Source organism: Zootoca vivipara, chromosome 2, assembly GCF_963506605.1.
Source record: "Zootoca vivipara chromosome 2, rZooViv1.1, whole genome shotgun sequence".
NCBI classification, from domain to species: Eukaryota; Metazoa; Chordata; class Lepidosauria; order Squamata; family Lacertidae; genus Zootoca; species Zootoca vivipara.
The window spans coordinates 17,772,811-17,789,948 of record NC_083277.1 but is presented as its reverse complement, the minus strand read 5'-3'; the positions used below and the strand labels follow the sequence as shown (position 1 = coordinate 17,789,948).

General features: G+C 46.3%; 2 protein-coding genes and 2 non-coding genes across 4 annotated transcripts; 2 read left to right on the top strand and 2 right to left on the bottom strand.

Annotated features, from left to right (window-relative positions):
- Positions 1–965: 965 nt before the first annotated feature.
- On the bottom strand, positions 966–11,414 carry RACK1 (receptor for activated C kinase 1). The gene is made up of 8 exons (XM_035106995.2): positions 11,193–11,414; positions 9,082–9,253; positions 8,079–8,226; positions 7,275–7,370; positions 6,530–6,640; positions 3,965–4,105; positions 2,419–2,529; positions 966–1,105 (listed from the first exon to the last, which is right to left on the bottom strand). The coding sequence occupies exons 1-8, from the start codon at positions 11,299–11,301 to the stop codon at positions 1,040–1,042; spliced, it is 954 nt and encodes a 317-aa protein (XP_034962886.1). The 5' UTR covers positions 11,302–11,414; the 3' UTR covers positions 966–1,039.
- Positions 4,367–4,437, bottom strand: LOC118081632 (small nucleolar RNA SNORD95). Its single transcript, XR_004692099.1, has one exon. It is a non-coding gene; the product is annotated as a small nucleolar RNA SNORD95 (small nucleolar RNA).
- Positions 11,415–13,367: 1,953 nt separating the features above from the next.
- TRNAV-CAC (transfer RNA valine (anticodon CAC)) lies at positions 13,368–13,440 on the top strand. Its single transcript has one exon. It is a non-coding gene; the product is annotated as a tRNA-Val (tRNA).
- Positions 13,441–15,442: 2,002 nt separating this feature from the next.
- Positions 15,443–16,666, top strand: LOC118080944 (histone H1.2-like). Its single transcript, XM_035106997.2, has one exon. It carries the CDS (start codon positions 15,480–15,482, stop codon positions 16,107–16,109), a length of 630 nt encoding a protein of 209 aa, XP_034962888.1. The 5' UTR covers positions 15,443–15,479; the 3' UTR covers positions 16,110–16,666.
- Positions 16,667–17,138: the final 472 nt, after the last annotated feature.

The window sequence follows — 17,138 nt, the reverse complement described above, 5'->3', positions numbered from 1 at the left end:
AATACATAACAGACCAGATTCTTTTTTTAAAAGTCCCAGTAATGACTACAGAGGGACGCGGGTGGCGCTGTGGGTTAAACCACAGAGCCTAGGGCTTGTTGATCAGAAAGTCGACGGTTCCAATCCCCGCGACGGGGGCGAGCTCCCGTTGCTCGGTCCCAGCTCCTGCCAACCTAGCAGTTCAAAAGCATGTCAAAGTGCAAGTAGATAAATAAAATTTCCGTGCGCTGCTCTGGTTCGCCAGAAGCGGCTTTGTCATGCTGGCCACATGACCTGGAAGCTGTACGCCGGCTCCCTCGGCCAATAACACGAGGTGAGCGCCGCAAACATGCTATAATGTTTTTGTTTTAGTTAAATTGTTTAAATTGTTATTAAGGAAATGATTTTTCTCTCTCCTTCCATTAAAGTACAGAAGAAGTTATCCAAATACAGTTAACTTATTAAACCTGAAAATAATTTCATAATTATCTATGTATTTCTAATAAGTTTAACCAAATCAGTAAGGTTTGATATAACTGTAAAAACTACTCTGAAAATTTACTACTCCAAAAATGAAGTCTTTCTGTAAAAAAAAAAAAAGATTTAAAGCAAGTCTTACTGACTAGTGATTTAAATCAAATCCACCCTGGTGGGGAATATGCTGCTTTTTACTCTTAATCTCTAAAGAGTTCTGTAGAGGATTTCATCACCCCATCAGGCTGAGATCAGGCTGAGGCTTGCAGGGGTCTTTGACCTATTCCTGCAGTTTCTGGGTTGCCCCTGGCACACAGGTTTGTCATTCCTGATCGAAGGGGACAAGGCGTTTTATTTATTCCTGGTTGAAGCTATGGGAGCTTCCAACAGCTGAGTGTTAATACAGCAGTGGGTTGGGAGAGAAGCCTGTAAAAAACAGGTAAGTGAATAGCAATTCTCATTTTCCAGGTATATCTGGGGGGAGGGGGGAGAAGCAGGACCCAGAGATAACGTTCAGCACAAAAAGTTTATTGTTTCTGTTTTGTACATAATTAGAAGTCTGTGCCTTGTGGTCAGCTGCACTCTCTCATCTGGTCCCAATGGTGACCTGCCAGACGCGAACAAGGTTATCGGTGTAGCCGGCAAACAGAGTCTGATAGAACAGAGAGGGAGAAACAGTGTTAGGAAGTGATTGGGTGACAGCTTTTTGACATGGGAGCAACAAGCACTTTGCATAAACCAACTGTTGGATAGAAAGTCAACGGGAGACTTTGCTGAGAAGCCAGGATGCAGCAGAAAGGGATGGGGGAGAGAGAAGAGGCAGGGCTACCCCACATTGGCACAGCAATTTCTGGAACCTCCTCTGCCTGAGTTTCTCTAGACAGCTGTTCATTAGATGCACATGTAACCAAGATCATTACCAATCACATTCTCCTTTAGTGTCTTATCTTTTTAGGTACCTCCTGCCCTCAGGCTTACAAAGTCTTCCTTAGTGATCTGCAAGCTGCTCTGACAGTTGCTTATGGCTGAATAGTAGGGTAAAAATGGCTTGAATGAATGAACAGCAGATTGTGACAAACCCAAGGTGTTCACTTTTTATTGTATTGGGAGATGAGAAGCATCCAGTCCACAGGAAGACCAGAAGGGATAAAATTCGATCACTTCCTGCTTTGTAACTGGAGTTGTAAATGAGAAATGAAAAATTTACCAGGGGGAAACTCACTCCTGAATATTCCCACCTTGAAAGGTCAGTTGTCATTCCTTCAAACTCCACAACTTGCATACTTTAATACACCATTTATCTGTCAGTTCAAATTATTGGCAGTCTTCTTGGGCAGTGTATCTATGTATTTTATATGTAACAAATTTGACTGGAAAAAAAACTTTTTAAAAAACTCAAGACGAGTGTCGGTGTCAAATTTTTAGGAGCCCAGGAAACCAGGATTAGCCACAGCCCTGCTAACACCTCTTCCCTTGGGTGTCCTTCAAGTGCTGATCAGGAGACACTGTCAGCTGCAGTTGGGGTGAAAGGTTCTGGTTCCTTAAGAAAACCCAAACATGTCACAAGCCCTGTATGGCAAAGGTGGAAGCTCAAAAATGCAGACTTGGACAAATCCCAGTTCTTCCTTGGCTGGAGGAAGCAGCAGCTCTTTTTAACTTCCTGCATGGCCCTCTGGGCATCTTGCACAGCCTGCTCCAAAATGCTGTTTAAGAGCAATGAGGACAAGACAGGCTGTGGTGACAGTGATGGCCGGCGAATGAGTACTGATTTTAACCTCCAGAATACAGATTTTAGCTGAAGGAGTATAATTTTTAATGTAAATAAGTTTATAGGGGATGTTTAATTACCGTACATCCGATTCTTGTGGTTGTGGCATATGTTGCTGTTGTTAACTTTGCTGTCTGGACTTTGACTGCAATAAAGATTGATTGATTGACTGATTGATTGCATAGCCCAGTTCTTACCTGTCCGTCAGCAGACCAGGCCAATGAGGTGCACTGGGGTGGCTCCGCCTTGCTGCTGGTGCTGATCACTTCCTGCTTGAGCTCATCCACAATGATCTTGCCTTCCAGGTCCTGATGTTAAGAAAGCAGGGGTTAGATCAGGGGTCAGCAAACTTTTTCAGCAGGGGGCTGGTCCACTGTCCCTCAGACCTTGTGGGGGGGGGCAGACTATATTTTTTGGGGGGGGGGGGAATGAACGAATTCCTATGCCCCACAAATAACCCAGAGATGCATTTTAAATAAAAGGACACATTCTACTCGTGTAAAAACACATTGATTCCCAGACTGTCCGCAGGCTGGATTTAGAAGACGATTGGGCAGGATGTGGCCCCCGGGCTTTAATTTACCTACCCATGGGTTAGATCAGGCATGTCCAAAGTCTGCTTCGGGGTCAGTCAGTTTATTTCCTGGGGTAAAATCCTAAAAACTCAACAACCCCAATCCTAAAAAAAGGTCAACAACCTTGGTCGGCCCTCACACATCTTCACTTCATCCAATATGGCCCTCTTTGAAAAAAGTTTAGACACCCCTGGGTTAGATGGTCAGTTGCCGACTTCTACGCCAAACAGTTTGTTCAATTTCCACCTGCCATTTGCATGCTGTATGTAGTTTGGGCAACAGGCTCAGAAACAGCCTCTGGTTTTCCGCACGGAAGCAAAATCAGACGGCATAGTGTGTTTCATCACAGCACGTCAGACCCCTCGCTCTCAAGCCTGAAATCACTACTCACAATGCGCTCCCTTCCATTGCCATTGGTAGCTGTTGCTGCTTCTCGGCTTCACAGAATTGTAGAGTTGGGAGGGCCCTAACAGTCATCTAGTCCAACCGCCTGAATATCGTCACTGCTACTATCTGCCTGCTTGCCAAGTACCAGATCTCTTACCAGAGAGGCTATGTCTTCATAAGCAAGAATCTCTGTATCCTCTACCACCATGGCAGTTCAGATTTCAACTTGGAATAGAAGTATGCAAACACATTCAACCACAATTAGATTTGCATCTTCTGTTCAAAAATGAGAAGGGAGTTGCAGGGAGCAGCAGACATCCAGGCAACTGAATCTGATTTTAGATATTAAGATAGAGATTAAGATATTAGATATTGAGAAAGGCCCTTTGCTCTTTAGATGGCAGAATGGGTAAACCACATTTAGCCTTGAAATGGTCATTACCTGCCAAAGAAAGGCACATTCCACAGCCCATACAAATTAATTTGTGTACAATGCTTTGCATAACTTAAGTTACTTTTTACCATATAAGGAGCTATGCCAGCCTGACCCCTGAACATCCTGCTCTGGCCTGCTGAGATCTCAGAAGCTCAAAGTATAAATTCAAGGAACTTCAGCTGCAGGAGCCTAACACAGCTCTCCCAGGACTGCCAAGGAAGAAATGTCAAGGAAGGGAACACCAATTTAATTCTGATAAGGAAAACAAGACCCAAGCTGGGAGAAGAGCTAACCTCGTGCATTCTTCCCAAACCTTCAACAGCCAACACCAAGCTCTTAACTTACCCATATCTTGATGCTGGGTCCAGTGGCTGCACACAGCCAGTAGCGGTTGGGGCTGAAGCATAAGGCGTTGATGATGTCTCCACCATCCAGGGTGTACAGGTGCTTGCCTTCGTTCAAGTCCCACAGCATAGCCTGGCCGTCCTGCGGTGGAAGAAAGCAGACATTGGATTTAAAGCCCCCAAGTCCAGAATGATTTTGCAATGGAAAAGGGCAATAGGCTGTGAATCGTAATGCGTCCAAGCCTCCCCATTCCTCCCAGCACTTACTCAAGGCCGCTAAAAAGCTGTGGCATTGAACTTATTAATTCATGCACACCCTGTCCCTCCAACAGAAATTGTCCGGGGGGGGGGGGGGAGGAACCTTTCTCCAAAGCAACAGATCTCCCCCCCACCCAATGTTTGACAGCTCAGAAACAGCCTCTGAGTATCAGCATGGTAGTAAGTCAGATGGCATGTATGTTTCATCACAGCAGTCAGGATTTTCTGACTAGATCTCGACAGGATGGTAAAGTGCTAAATGTCACTAAGCAGGCAAGAGCGCTGAGCTAGGCAGAAGAAAAGGGGGCAGCAGCTTTCAAGCCATCTTGCTCACATGCTCCATTCTAAAAGCATAATTTCATGTAGATCAAGCATCCCAGAAAACCTCCCCCAAATGAGATTTCCTCCTTCCCTGAAGGTTTTAAAGCAGAGGTTGGATAGCCATCTGTCATGGATGCTTTAACTGATGCTTCTGGCATGGTGGGGGGTTGGACTAGATGACCCCTGGGATCCCTTCCAACTCTACAATTCTGAATTAGCTGGAGAAGCTTCCTCTGCTCCTAGATTGCTTTTAATCAGAAAGTTATTTCTGCAGTCTATTCTGAGGATATGTCCACAATACAAACTCCAGAACTGTTTTTAACAGTTTTGATGCCATACTCTCTACTATGTTTTCCCGAAAATAAGACACTGTCTTATATTTATTTTTCCTCAAGAAGACACACTATGGCTTATTTTCAGGGGATGTCTTATTTTTATTACGCGTCCAGCCTCGCCTCTTCCTTGGCACCCTCCAGAACTGCGCCTATCACTATGTCTTATTTTTGGGGTATGACTTATATTGCGCAAATGCTTAGAAATCCTGCTATGGCTTATTTTATTGGTAGGTCTTATTTTGGGGAAAACAGGGTATGTACCAGAAGAAGGGACAGTGTTCCTTGGGCTGGAAAAAGCCCCCCCCCTGATCGATACTTAGAAGAGCTGAAAAAGCTGTGCCTTGTTTCTGTAACCGCTACCTGCTACGCAGAGACACCCATTTCCTCACCACAGAGAGGACCACGCTTAGCAGATAAATGGCAGTGGCAAGTGGGGCCTGGGGAGGATCCAGAGGACCATATTTGGCCCCCAAGCCTGAGGCTCTCCATCGATTCAGGGAAACGGCATAGCCCAGTGGTACAGCACCTGCTCTCATGCAGAAGCTCCTAGGCTCAGTCCCCAGTATCTTCCAGTTAGGGCCGAAAAAGAACCATTGCCTGAAGAGCTGCTGCCACTCAGCATACATGACACTGAGCGAGATAGACCAATGGTCTGACTCTGTATAAGGCAGCTCCCTGTGTTCCTGTTGTAGGAGGTGTGCAGGTAAGAAAGACAGACCCTCAGCTCCAACTCCCCTCTGTCAGCAATTAGAAGGCTGGTGAAAAGGAAGAATGCATTTCATTTTGGAGCTAGAATCCTGGATTTCCTTACTGGAAATGGAAGAGGGCTTCCCCCTCCCTCCATGACAAGCATGGAAATGCATGATACTAGCCACCCTAGCGGACTAATAACTTATTTACAAGTCTAGGTTAGATGCTTCTAGCGAGAACACGACACACGTGAGCTAACTCCCAAGTACCTTGAGCTAAGTCGTTCACGACTGCCCAGGTTTCTTTTGGTGTCTCTCTCTCTCTCTCCCCCTAATAAACCATACACCTGGCCAGTTTATAGTGGAAGGCTTCCTGATTTACCAGATAAGCAGAAGTGTAGGGAAAGAAGAAAAGTAGTTCCTCTCCACCCAGTCTGGTTTATTATTAACAAATAAATAGTTACACTGCTTTGTATTGAAAGTATCTAAAGCAATGTATAACGCAGAATTTATAAAACGCAACAAAGAAAATAAATCAATGCAAAACCATACTGCAGAGGGCCTTCTCGGTAGTGGCACCCGCCCTGTGGAACGTCCTCCCACCAGATGTCAAAGAGAAAAACAACTACCAGATTTTTAGAAAACATCTGAAGGCAGCCCTGTTTAGGGAAGCTTTTAATGTTTAATAGATTATTGTATTTTAATATTCTATTGGAAGCCGCCCAGAGTGGCTGGGGAAACCCAGTCAGATGGGCGGGGTATGTATAAATAAAATGAATGAATGAGTGAATAATAATAATAATAATAATGAATTCATACACAATCCAATTTGAAGTTTGTGTGTGGAGGTAATATGACTTACTGGGAAAAGCTTGTCTGAGCAAGTAAGCTTTAGGCACACGGCTATACAGTACGTTTGCACGGGTTCAACCTCTTGAGGGGAGGCTTGCCACAGAGACTTACCTTGCCACCTGAAGCACACAGGGAGCCGTCGGGCGAGACTGTCACTGTGTTCAAGTAGCCAGTGTGCCCAATGTGGTTGGTCTTCAGCTTGCAGTTAGCCAAGTTCCACACCTGCAAGATGGGGAGAGTAGAAACTCAAAACTGATTCGCTGATGCTCTAGCTGTGTGATCAAATTCCTGATCCAGAGATTGTTGAAAAGCATCCCACCCCTTCGGGTAATTTACAGCCTGCCTAACAAAACCGGTGCCTGTGTAATAGAAGTATAACTGAACGTCTGATACATAATAAAACATGGCTGTTTGATGCAGGCCTATTTAGTGAAGAGCAGTCCTCCAACATATCTCCTCTCTTTGCAAGACTGCCTAAGCAGAATTCTACTCCTGCTCCAATCGGGGCACCGACGAAGAGACTGTATTACACATTGAGTCGCCTATGCTAAGAGGACAAGAGAACACCCTACTGTTTACAAGCTGCTGCAAATCTGATGGACCCCTGTGGCCCCAATTCTCCCTCCAACACCCCTCCCACACCTTGGCTTTAGGACTTTTGCTTCACTAGATGAATAGAGAGGTGACGATATTCCAGTGCACCCCAAAGTCCTGCCCCTCCTTACCAGAAGATCTGAAGGGCTGGTTCCAGATGATCAAGAGAGGACAGGAAAGAGAATGCTTGTGCATCATTTAGACACTTCCAGGGGGAGGCCCTAGACAGAGATTTGAGGATTAAGGCTGATATTCGACTCACCTTCACGAGCTTGTCCCAGCCACAGGAGACAATGATGGGGTTGCTGCTGTTGGGGGAGAAGCGCACACAGGACACCCACTCCGAATGGCTCTCGTCCTGAGTAGGGAAAAAAGAAGGTATGACAGCTCTCAGTACAAGCTGGTAACAGGTTGTTACAGAGAAACCACCATTCTGAAAATTAACATTTAAGCACATGCTTCACCGCCTAGTTCTAACTCCTTAGCAATACCGGGTAAGGAAGCCTGAGCACATCTAACTACATTTCCACATGTCTTCCCCATTCTCTTTGGCTCCATTCTTCCCTGCCTTCTGTTATCTCCACCTCCACCTCCTGCTTGTAAGCTGCATGGGGCACCGACTTACTAGCGTGCTTAGTTTGTACTAGAAATCAGGCTTTTAGCGTTGCAGCTCCAGCCCTCTAGAAGGATGAGATGGACACTGAAAGGGTGGGATAAAAATGTTACTTCTATGTAAATCACAGACCGAAGCAGGATCCAACCCGTCTTTTCTCCACAAGCGTAAATCGAGCAGTGGAAGTTTTCCCTTTTCTGAGCACCTGCAACAACTGTCTGGACAAACAGCTGCTAAAGGCACACCAAGGCTTTTATACATTTGGTGCTTCATTTAAATTATATCATGGTGTTGCTTTTAAAAGACTGTTTATTGTATTTGATTTATTTTATATTTGTGACCCACACACAAGACACAGTTGATTGGGTGATATATATTTTAAAAATCTAAAACAAAGGGAGGTGAACTTTAGTGGTATTCAGTGCCCAGATCTGAGAGGGAGGGGAGGCTCACCTGCACAGTGTACTTGCAGACTCCCAGGGTATTCCAGAGTTTGATGGTTTTGTCCCTGGACCCTGAGACAATCTGGCGGTTGTCAGAAGAGAAAGCCACACTCAGCACATCCTTGGTGTGGCCCACAAAACGCCGGGTGGTGGTGCCTCTGAAAGGGAGATGTCATTTCATTACAAACCCAGTGCAACACAGGAAAGGAAAAGCCCCTCAGACCAAATCTTTTCCCCCTGCCTTGCCATGCTATCTCCTGTAACCCCCTTCCCTTGCAAAGACCCTCCCCTTCTGGTTTTGATCTCCTCCTAGGGCCCTTAAGGTTAATTTTCAAAGAGGATCTCCTGCTTCAATGGAACTTTTCCGGGAGATGGGACAGGACCACGTCCCTGACTCCAATTTCAGTAGCCAATGAGTGCTAAATAGAGGGAAGCAGAGCTTCTCCTACCACCTTGTGTAGCTCTCATAGGGTGAGCAACTAACCAACCAGCAACAAGGTTTCCCCTTTGATCTACACTGAACCGAGTCCATTCCCCAAACTTTGGGAAATGAAAGGGGCATGAAGGATCTGAGAATTTCTCAGCACCCTCACTGCGGAACCATGACAAGGGCAACCTGAAATGTCCTGTATGGGGAAATGTGGAATTCCAAAAACCCGCCAGAAACAGATGTCCCCTTCCAACTGATTTCCCCTTCCCTTCCCCAATAAAAAAGCTTCCATTTTCTCAGTCTCTCCTGTAGTGTCCCATCATAATTGCAGGACGTATCATCAAACCCCAGTGGAGTCTGTAGATTATGTGTCAGATCTAATCATCGGGACAGGAGGAAGCAAGCTCAAAAAACCCTGATCCCAAAGCAACCAGTGATAAAAACAGGAAACCGTACTTGGAATAAAAACCTAGAAGAAAATGGGAAGCCACGGGATAACTTGGCAGAGTGAAACATATAATCAATCTGCTGAGGACAATCCTTTTCAATGAACACAGACCCTGTTTCCCCAATCTACACTCACGTGGTAAGATCCCAGAGGCGCAGCGTGCCGTCCCATGAGCCAGAGAGGGCAAACTGCCCATCTGAGGAGATAACCACATCGCTGACAAAGTGGGAGTGGCCCCGAAGGGCTCTCTGGGGGATCCCGTAGTTGGTTTCATCTCGAGTCAGCTTCCACATAATGATCGTCTTGTCTGTAAAAGGGGAAAAATAGCAAATGGTTCTTCCACAGATTTTCTCAAAACTGAGATAGATATTACCCGGGGGGGGGGGGGAAGAGGCATCCCATTCCTTTACTACTCATTCCCTGAATCAGGCTGCTGCACCTAAAATCCCATACTCCACTGTGACCAAGTTCCTAGTGAGGGAGTAAAGTCATGCCTGGACTGTACCACTTCAGACTGGAGGTGGGCACTTGCCTAGCTGAATGCGCCACCTTGCCAAACACTTTTCTGCACACAGAAAGCTAGCATTTCAGGGAGATGGCTAGGTTATAATACTTCTCCCCAACATCTAGCTTTCCATGTGAAGGGAAGTGTGTGGCTGGAGGAGCACTCAAGTTATACCAGCCCCCACTTGCATTCTGAAGTGTTACAATCCAGACTCTGCTTTACCATCTCAGTGAAGACCGGACTAGCCAAGGCTTCCTGCAAACTCTTAACATGCCCTCACTTGAAACCACATGATAAAGATGCAGTTCCTAACCACAATTCCCTTGGAGAGAAAAGTCCTCTCAAACCAGAGATTGCCTTCAAATACACACAATTATGACCCAGCTTTTACAGCTTTACCAGGAATTAACTGTAGGTCTCAGCATCTAGATCCAAATACGAGGTATCCTTTGTAATACCCCAGTACTAACCCCTTTTAGACATCCACCTGTGCACTAATATCACAGAGAAAGCTATCCTCGGTTAGTATTGGCTCACATCACCAAATAGGTTGCTTGCTCCTTCTCTGGCATAATCTAGGCTCAGAAAGCAACCACCCTTCGAACAATGTGCTAAGGATGTAATGCCTGGTATAGCAGTTAAGAGCAGAGAACACCCATGAGGTGCCAACCAACAGCAGGACCAACCACTAGGGATCATGGGAACTGTAGTCCAACAACATCTGGAGAGTACCACTTTGGCTACCCCCCCCCCTGGGTTAGCATGTCAGACTGGGACCAGAGAGACCCCAGGGTTCAAATCCCCACTAAGCAACATAGCTCACAGGGCCAGCGACAGAATTGTTTAGCCTCACCTGCCCTACAAAGTGTGACACTAAACAGGCTGCCACACACACCAACTTGAGTGTGTTGGAGTAAAGGTGGGGTATAAACTAACAGTACAGAAATTAAAGTCCGAAATCAGCCTTCCTAAGCAAGAGCTGTTAATTAATGGGTGGAAATTCACTGCCCTTCCCCTCTAACCCACAAGTATGAATGATCAGCTGTAGAGCCTCATTCCTGAATTGCAGGCTTGCTCCTGGCCACTTTTGATTGGCTTCGAAGGCCGAAAGCTCCCTTTCGAGAACAGATCCTCTCCTGCCCCATCATAATTGCAGGACATGTCTTCAGACCTCATGAAGATCAGCAGACTAGTGTCAAATTTAATCATCAGGGCTAGGAAGAAAGAGAAGCAGGTGGGCCTTGCTACATACTGTACACCTCATTTTCTGCCTGAATCTGCTCAGACGGCCTAGTCAGTACAGCATGCGACGCTTATATCTCAGGGTTGTGGGTTCGAGCCCCACATTGGACAAAATATTCTTGCATTGCAGGGGGTTGGACTAGATGACCCTCGTGGTTCCTTCCCACTCATATGATTCTGTGGCTGACCCCTTGCTATTCATTTGGTTTCCCCTATCCTCTTACTTTAATCGCCCCCCATAAAAAACCCTATGGGCCTAGGAGCCTCCCCAGACCCTCACACTGCCTAACACGTGATTGTCTCTTTCCTTATGCCCCATTCCCAATTACATGTAGATGGGGCTGCATGGTCCCATCCTTCACCTCACACGCAACAACTGAGCGCTTCTCCTTCCCACCCGCATTACACGGTGGTCTCTCCCATCCCGTTCCACGCTTTCCTCCCCGCGTCCCCCGCGCCGCCTCGCAAGTTGGCGTTTCCCGGCCCGGCCCTCCGTTACCGCGTGAAGCGGAGAGGATCATGTCCGGGAACTGAGGGGTGGTGGCGATCTGGGTCACCCAGCCGTTGTGGCCCTTCAGGGTGCCACGCAGGGTCATCTGCTCCGTCATGGCGGCGGCTGAGAAGGCTCGAGCTCCCGCGGCAGGCGGAGGATGGAGGCGGATTCACCGGCGGCCCTTAGCCCGGACCTGCCAGCTCGCTGAGGCCCAGGGAGAGAAAGGAAGCGGCGGCCTCTTCCGGAAGCGGAAATAACCTCTCCCGGCGCCCTCTCGCGGCGGCGGCGCCGACGTACAGCAACATGGCGGCCCTCACGTCAACCGTACGAACGACCCGACAGAGCGCCTTGCGCTGGGCCCCGCTCCCTCAGCCTCGCGGAGGCAAATTGCGACGCGCAATGCTGCGAATCCATAAGTACAAGACGCGGCGGCACGCTTCTTACAAAATATTGTTTGCCGCAGCCGCTTCCCCACCAGCAGCCAATATGGCGGCGCCCTGGCGCTTTACATCTCGCGATATCTTGCGACGAAACTTCTCCGTCCATGTTTCCCTGCTGGCTGTAGACTTGAGGGAAAAATCAATCTGTTTGTCCCTTGCAAGCTACTTCATTCTCCCGCGTGAAAATCCATGTTGCATATGGCAACCAGGCCCGTTGTTAAATACAAGTCTAGTTTAGTATTCCCAGGAGATCCATTAAAATCATAATCAAAATTCCACAGAAGTCTTAGGCAGATGGCATTCATTTCCATTATAAATGCCTTGATGTACTACATCCGTCACCAACTTTGTACTCTCCAGATGTTTTTGGACCCTTAACTATTGAGAGCTGTAGTCCAAAACACCTGGAATCATAGTAGAGTTGGAATTGTCCATGAGGATCATCTAGTCCAGCCCCCTGCAATGCAGAAATTTTTCACCTAGGAATCTCGCCCAACATGGGGCTCAAAACCCACAACCCTGGGATTAAGTGTCTTGTCCTCAACCGACTGAGCTATCCAGTTGGAGCACCAGGTTGTGAAAGCTGATGTTGTTGGCATCCATATATCTTGAGAAACGATTAAGTTGTGCCTCCAGGGGTGAAGTCAAACGGCTGCACAAGCAGCAGCAATGTGACCTTTCCAGGGCACAAGCCTGAACAGTGTGTATGGAGGTCCTGGGCTGCCCAGATGACAAGACCACCCCCCTCCCCTTGCTGATGTGGTTGAAAGGAAACCACAGCAATACGTTTGGCACCAGCTTGGCTGCAGGAGTTGCTGGAAGGAGGGGTACAAGATGCCATCCAACCATCTTAAGGACTCCACTCCAGATTTGTGTCGGGTTTACTCTTTCGCCTTTTCGTCTCCTGAAAATATCCCACAAGCCTTCCCAGGTTGATGAGCCCCATCTGCTCCTCACTTCTCTGTACAGGGTGTGACCATTGGACCCACTTAATATCCTTTATTGATAGAATCATAGCTCCTTCTTTCAAAGCTAGATACAACAACCGGTTGACGTCCATCTCCCCCTTCTTTTCCACCCCTTCCCCAATTGCTAACTTGCATTTGCTGATTTTTCCATGAAATATTGATGATGGGGATTTAATAGTTATTCCCTGTTTTTCTATTAAAACAACCCTCATAGTGGCCTATAGTGAAAAGCAACAGAAATGCAATGTAAAAATGCTGAAATCACATATTCAATATAATATCAAGAACAGCAATACAGTACTGTAATATTTTCCTGTTGCTAAGTCTCTTGCTACCCTCCAGCACAGCAGAGTTTATGGGGATCTGGCTCAGATTCCCCAAAGGATCACTCCATGGTGTTTTCCCTTTGGCAACTGGCTGGAGGTTATGACCTGAACCAATATACAGTCCCTCTTCTTGAGAACCTAAATGCTGTACATTTTTGCACACAAATCTATGCATGTTGCTGCTGTGGATTCAGAGGTTGCAGATGCTGTTGAGCTGCTGGGAGAATACCGGTAAACTCTGCCTGCAATCCTATACACTCACTAAGTTCAATTTATAGCCTGAAGGTCTTAGCAGTGGCAGTAATGACAGGCAATAACCCCCACTGAGACTAGAGTGACTCAGACCCAAGAATGATGTGTCAGCAGATTCCTTTTGACTGCCATGGCTTTCATACCAGTCATGCTTTCCCAATCAGCCACAGTAGCTCAGAGAAGGCATACAGCTGAGTTTCTGTAGTGTAGTGGTTATCACGTCCGCCTCACACGCGAAAGGTCCCCGGTTCGAAACCGGGCAGAAACAGCCTTACATTTTTACCTTCCTTCTACATTAATGGAGACTGCAGATCAAAACTCCAATTGAATTGATAAGTTAAAAATAGTCTGTTTTATCTCCCACCTCCCATTGGTATTTATTTGTAAATTCATTAACCAACAAAATAAGTCTGTTTTGTTTCAAAGTACTGTAGGATTTTGTGCTGATACTGAGAAATGAAATGCTTGCATCTTGCAAGCCCATTAAATTTTGGAGAAGTTCAGAGAAAACTAAATAAAGTGTGTGACTTGATTTTTTTTATTTTTGTTAAAAAGACACATAAAATCATACAAACTTTCACCTGTAGGTTTATTGCTTGTTCACAATCAAGTTTGAATATTATATCCAATCTGGCAGGTATGCCCATTCATTCAGGTGATCACTCATTGTTCAGACAACCGTATTCTAACAGTACTACTGTATTCATATTTTGTAAGTCCCATTTACTCAATGAAGATAAAACTTCATTGAAATCAATAGGATTTACTTTAGAGTAGTTGTAGAGGACTGTGCTGAAAGGCTACGTTATTCATTAAACTCTGGTCTAGAATGGGGATGGGGAATATGGGATTCTCCAGATGTTGCTAGACAATCCCCCCCCCCCCCAGTTTCAGCTTCTGGGTCACCCTGAAGGGCAGTCCTGCATGCAGCACATTGCAGTAACCCAGTCTGGAGATTTCCAGTGCATTGACAACAGTAGTCAGACTATCCCTGTTCCAGAAATAGCCATAGCTATCTTACCAACCCAAACTGATAAAATATACCCTTGGCCACCTGCGCCTCTTGCAATAAAGATGGGTCTGGATGAAACCCCAGACTACAACTCTCTTCAATCCCTCAACATTGGCCATGATGGTTGGGGCTGATAGGGATTTTATTTTATTAGATTTATATGCCACCCTTAATCATAAGTTTTCAGGGCATTTCACGGAATAAAATATAGGATAAACAAGTAAATGTTGGAGACTCGGAGTCCAACAACATATGGTGGACAACAAGTACCCCATCAGTAATTTTCAAGCTAAAAAAAGGTGGCTTCTCTCTCCTCCCCCCCCCACCCCATTTTATTTCCAGGACATGAAGGTACAAATTATATGTGGTTTAAGCCTCCAAGTCCACATCGCAGTAACCTGCAGAGCTGCTGCCAGCCAGTGTTCATAATTTGGAGCAATAAAGACCAGTGGCCCAACTAAGTATAAGGCAGTTTACCTTGTTGCCCTGGAAATGATGCCCCTTCTAAAGTCCTGCCACCAGGCTGGATGCTTTATGGTTCACATGCGTATTAATATTTTTGATTTCTGGCTATTGCAGATGAGTGTTTTCTGGAAGCCACCTTGAGAGACTTGCCCCTCTTGCATTATAACGTTTTAAATAAACAATAAATCCGTTGCACTCGGTGGGACCTTCTTCGAATATGTGCAGGATAGCACTGTAGGTAGTTTTCATGCAGCATTTGCCCAATAATTAACGTGTGGGGACGGAATGCCTAATACAAAGGGGCTACCAATTAAGTATGCATGCAGCTCCATCATCGCGGAATCAAATTTCAGGAGCTCTCATACAGCTCGGCGACTACCTGTTCTAAGCGTTAGCTGAATGTTACCTTCGTCCATTCCCCCTTAGACGCCTCCTGTGCTTCCTCGCACCTGGGAAGTGCGGGGGGTACCCCCCCAAAAAGACCCCAACCAACCAGCACATTTAAATGATTAGATACGAGATAGTAAAAATAACAATAAAAACACTCCCCCTCTCTTCTCCCTCCCCCCGCCCGCACCGCGGTGGTAATATTGAAGCTAGGCATAGTCGGCGAGTTCCATATCGGACCTGAGTGAAAACTGTAACTATTAAGATCGTCTCCAACGGTGTGACAGAAGGAAGGCGGGGGGGTGGGGGAGAAGAGACGGACATATGCAAATTTGTTCTTTTACGTCAGCCTCACCACACTATATATACCCTGATGCCCGGTTTATTTCTCAGTGGCGCTCCGGACAGCTGGCAGCGCGCTGCCCTCGCGGGAGGGTGGAAGGATGGTTCGCGGAAGCCGGCAGGGATCCCGGCAGGGAAGGCGTCAAGGAAGCCGGCAGGGAAGGCGTCAAGGAAGCCGGCAGGGAAGCTCCGTGCTTCACTCCGAGGCAGAAGGTTCGAGCGCCCCTCCGTCTGCAACTATTCCTGAACCGTCCACTTCCGAATCCTCTGGGAGAGGAAAGAAGCGCCTTTCCGGCCCTTTATCTCAGCTTATCCTGAAGGCTTTCGAGGGCTCCAGCTCGCGGAAAGGCGTGTCGCTGGCAGCCTTGAAGAAATTCCTCAGGGAAGGAGGGTACAACCTGAACAGGAACAAAAATAGCCACCTCAAACGGGAGCTGCATAAACTGGTATCGAATGGGGTCTTGATCCGCTTAACCGGCAGCGGCGCTTCGGGATCCTTCAAGCATGGCGGGAAAGCCCTGCCGAAGAAATCTGCCAAGCCTGAAACGAGGAAAGTGAAGAAAACGGCGGCTGCCAACAAAAGGCCAGCGTCGGCTAGCAGGGATCCGAGAAAGAAGGCGAAGAAACAGCCGGCAGTTTCTAAACCAAAAGGTGTCCGAAGTAGTAGAAAGACAGCCGTCCCTGTCAGGAGACGGCAGCTCAACAAGCATTCAACGGTGAAAGGTTCTTAAATACTGTACAAAGAAAGCCCAGCAGTTTACTTTAATATCTTTAAAAAGGCTCTTTTAAGAGCCACTCAAGACTCGCTGAAAGAGCTGCTGCATTTCCAGATTAAAAGCGCGCTGCTTAAAGACCTCTGAAGTGCTTTGCCTATTAGTGCTGCTTGTCTCCTGACATCTGGATTTATCGCTTCGGTAGTTTTAGATTAGGTGTAATCGAAAGGTTAAATAGGATGATGGTACAGGTAATAAAAACCGAGAGTGCTGTGGTGTGGAAACTCGGGACCTAAAACACTGAAAGTTTGGCTAATCTAGTATTAATCCATAAAAATACCTTGTCTATTGCATTACTTTTACACATTCTACCAAATGAAAAAAAAAAAAACAGAGAGCCACTATCCAATTTATGCCTACCGTAGTTACAGGTACCGTAGGTAGCCGTGTTGGTCTGAGTCAAAGCAAAATAAAAAAATTCCTTCAGTAGCACCTTAAGGACCAACTAAGTTTTTATTTTGGTATGAGCTTTCGTGTGCATGCACACTTTCAGATACACTGAAACAGAATCAACCAGACCCTTATGTATATTCAGAGGGTGGGCATGGGTGATGGGCTAATAGGAGTGGTGAACCTAGCCATCAACAGGTTCACCACTCCTATCAGCCCACCCCCCCACCCTCTGAATATACATAAGGGTCTGGTTGATTCTGTTTCAGTGTATCTGACAGTGCATGCACACAAAAGCTCATACCAAAATAAAAACTTAGTTGGTCTTTAAGGTGCTACTGAAGGAATTTTTTTATTTCAATTTATGCCTGTTAAACTAAGGTCTGGGTTACAGAGATGCTTCAGCTCAATTCAGTTTTAACAAAATAGTGATTTGTACATTTAAATATAAATCAAAATCTCAGCACAACATTGTAATATGAAGCATGGGCACAGCCAGGATTTATGTTGGGGGATGGGAGGCAGGACACCCACCAGTCATCCTCTAGCAGATTTGGAATGAAATGTCTGAACAACTGTTTTAAATTATGGTCTTTT

What these genes read in the sequence shown, in the direction of transcription:
- RACK1 (XM_035106995.2), bottom strand. Translation starts at nt 11,301, where the DNA reads ATGACGGAGCAGATGACCCTGCGTGGCACCCTGAAGGGCCACAACGGC. An exon ending in GATCCTCTCCGCTTCACGCG is followed by an intron (nt 9,254 to 11,192) that starts GTAACGGAGGGC and finishes CCCCTTTTACAG; the next exon opens with ACAAGACGATCATTATGTGG. An exon ending in CCTGGTCTGCTGACGGACAG is followed by an intron (nt 1,106 to 2,418) that starts GTAAGAACTGGG and finishes CTGTTCTATCAG; the next exon opens with ACTCTGTTTGCCGGCTACAC.
- LOC118080944 (XM_035106997.2), top strand. Translation starts at nt 15,480, where the DNA reads ATGGTTCGCGGAAGCCGGCAGGGATCCCGGCAGGGAAGGCGTCAAGGA.